We start from the raw sequence: 2,368 nt of genomic DNA, 5'->3' as shown, positions 1-2,368 counted from the left end.
TTCTGCTTTTACATTTAGATTTTCTGACATCATTAAATATTTTTTCAAAAACACGATTTAACAGTTTTATATTACATACAGTTGATCCTTGAACAACATGGAGCCTAATCCACATATAACTTATAGTCAGCCCTCTGTATCTGTAGTTCCTCTACATACATGAATTCAACCAACCATGGATTGTGTTGTACTGAAAAATATCCACATATAAGTGGATCCACGCAGTTCAAACCCACATTGTTCAAGGGTCAACTGTATATTTATTTAATTATTTCCAAGTAAGTCACTTATATACTTTCAAATTTTTTCTTACATGAAAATGATAGTCTCTTCAATGACTATCCTAAACACTGAATTTCTACATGCCTTTATGATTTTTTTTTAGGATACTTTCATAATTGTCTTATGGCAAAGAAACCCAGTGTCTTAAATTAGGCTTACCTCTCTCAGTAAATGAAGAACACAAGTTCTTTCATCATGCCCTTTGAGCAGAAGTCTAAGTTTAAAAACTTCTGCTCTTTGCTTCATACTACAAAGCTTACTTCAGAAAGACCACAGGGCTAGCTAGAACCTTGATTTTCTTGCTGTTTGAGAGCATTTCTCAGGCTCAGGTGGGAAGCCAGAGAAATAGGGACCTTTCAGCCACCAGCAAGCTCTACTCAAACACGGCCACCATGAAAACAACTGCAATTCCCTTCAGTGGGGTTAGTTCATACTTTTCCATTTGAATTTGAACATTAGAGTGGTTGAATGGTGTAAAGTATTACAACTAAGCTTAGAGATGACAAACACAGGTTATAATTATCAAAATTCAGTTAGGAATTAATGTGAAAGCAAATGAACTTTTCTTCAGGATGAATGGTTGGACAGATGCACACTTAACCACTCCATGACCATCCAGAGCCCCAGATGCTGCCTCTTGTTGAACTCACCATGAGGAGTGGAGAACAGACTGAGTAGGATAATAACACTAGGTTGAACTCCATGTTCTATGAGAACCTTTACAGCTTCAATTACAGTATTTCCAGTACCTGAAATCAAATGAAAATCAAATGCATTGGAAACTTTAACATTCATCTCAAAATACCTTTGAAGTTGCTTCAAAGTAAAAGCAGTTTAGTAATCTAACATAAGATACTCCTAGATAAAGCTTCTATTTGAAGATGCCCATTTTTTATAAATGATGTTATTTTCAACAACAGACATAACCCATGTACTTTTCAGCTTTCAAATGCACAAGCCCTAAATTCATTCAGTATTTGAGATATCAAATGTAATACCCACCTGCTACCCCCAACTCTAGGATCTGAGCAAGCATAGGAAAAGACTAGAATAGGAGAAAAAAATATTACCTCCAAAGAGAATAAATCCTTGAGAAAACCATTGCTATACTCTGAGCTAGAAAAGGGACATATTTTAATATATATTCCGTGTTCTATATATTTTGCCTCATTAAATCTTTTGCTTCAATCTGTTAATCTTAAAATAGAAGCTTTTTGGAGCTAATAAAGTTTGACTAATGTGTATTTTCTTATTACACAATAAAAATTCCCCAGAGAACTGCCCAGGGCAACTTCAAATCCAACTGAGAAAAACAAAAAAAGAACACATTTAGAAACAGTTTCATTTTTAAAGAAGGGTACCTAGAAGGTAGGCACTAAGCTGAATTTTAACCCTAATCAAAGGTTACAAATTAAATGCAAACAACTCACTGAGAATTGGATACATCAGAAGGACTTTTCTTCTGTAAATGTCTGGGGGGAACTTGGCATAATATACTTTGGCTCTTTGTGTCTCCTCATCACTCTGAATCAGGATCTTTCCAATTCGTATGGATCGACAGCAGTCTCGTAAACCTTGTTCCATGGCCTCACCTTGAAGTAGGAAATAAAAAAGAAAGAGTGATTAAGAGTAGATAGAGTGAAAGTCTGAGAATAAGCCAAAGAAGAGCTTGTGACTATTATTAACACAATAAAGACACTGTCAAAATGGAAGCAATTCTTCTTAAGCTAATAGCTTCCACTTCTGATAAAATATGATTTTATACTTAGTTCAGGTCAATGAAACTAGGTTAAGGGCTGGTCAACGAAACTAGGATAAGCTAACTTTACTGCTGGCTTACAAGTTTTAGAGTTGTCATGCTTCCATGATTACAGGTAATAAAGTGTTTAAGCTGCTCTCTGAACTTTTCTATATCAGGAACATTTTAATTCTATTATTTTAAGGACACTGTATTACTTTCATCAGACAAAAATATAAAATATTATGGAAGAATGAGGGCTGTAGACCAAAGGCTCTCCATTTAGATCAAGCTGACATCAAGAGATATCATGTAGCCCCAGCAATGACTTCAGTGGCAGAGGCTTTG

General features: G+C 35.1%; 1 protein-coding gene across 1 annotated transcript in view; it reads right to left on the bottom strand.

The window, feature by feature from the left end:
• The window catches only part of UPRT (uracil phosphoribosyltransferase (FUR1) homolog (S. cerevisiae)), a gene marked incomplete at its 5' end in the record, with an annotated part of 11,447 nt that overhangs the window by 2,249 nt on the left and 6,830 nt on the right, over nucleotides 1–2,368 (bottom strand). Inside the window, 2 exons of the mRNA XM_010833173.1 lie at nucleotides 933–1,031; nucleotides 1,713–1,874. Of these exons, the coding sequence (XP_010831475.1) occupies nucleotides 933–1,031; nucleotides 1,713–1,874 (261 nt within the window). The remainder of the gene's footprint in view (nucleotides 1–932; nucleotides 1,032–1,712; nucleotides 1,875–2,368) is intronic.

This window comes from Bison bison, unplaced genomic scaffold (assembly GCF_000754665.1).
Source record: "Bison bison bison isolate TAMUID 2011002044 unplaced genomic scaffold, Bison_UMD1.0 scf7180017863026, whole genome shotgun sequence".
Lineage (NCBI taxonomy): Eukaryota > Metazoa > Chordata > Mammalia > Artiodactyla > Bovidae > Bison > Bison bison.
Note: the sequence above shows the minus strand (reverse complement) of the source record. Positions and strands in the feature narration are given on the sequence as shown.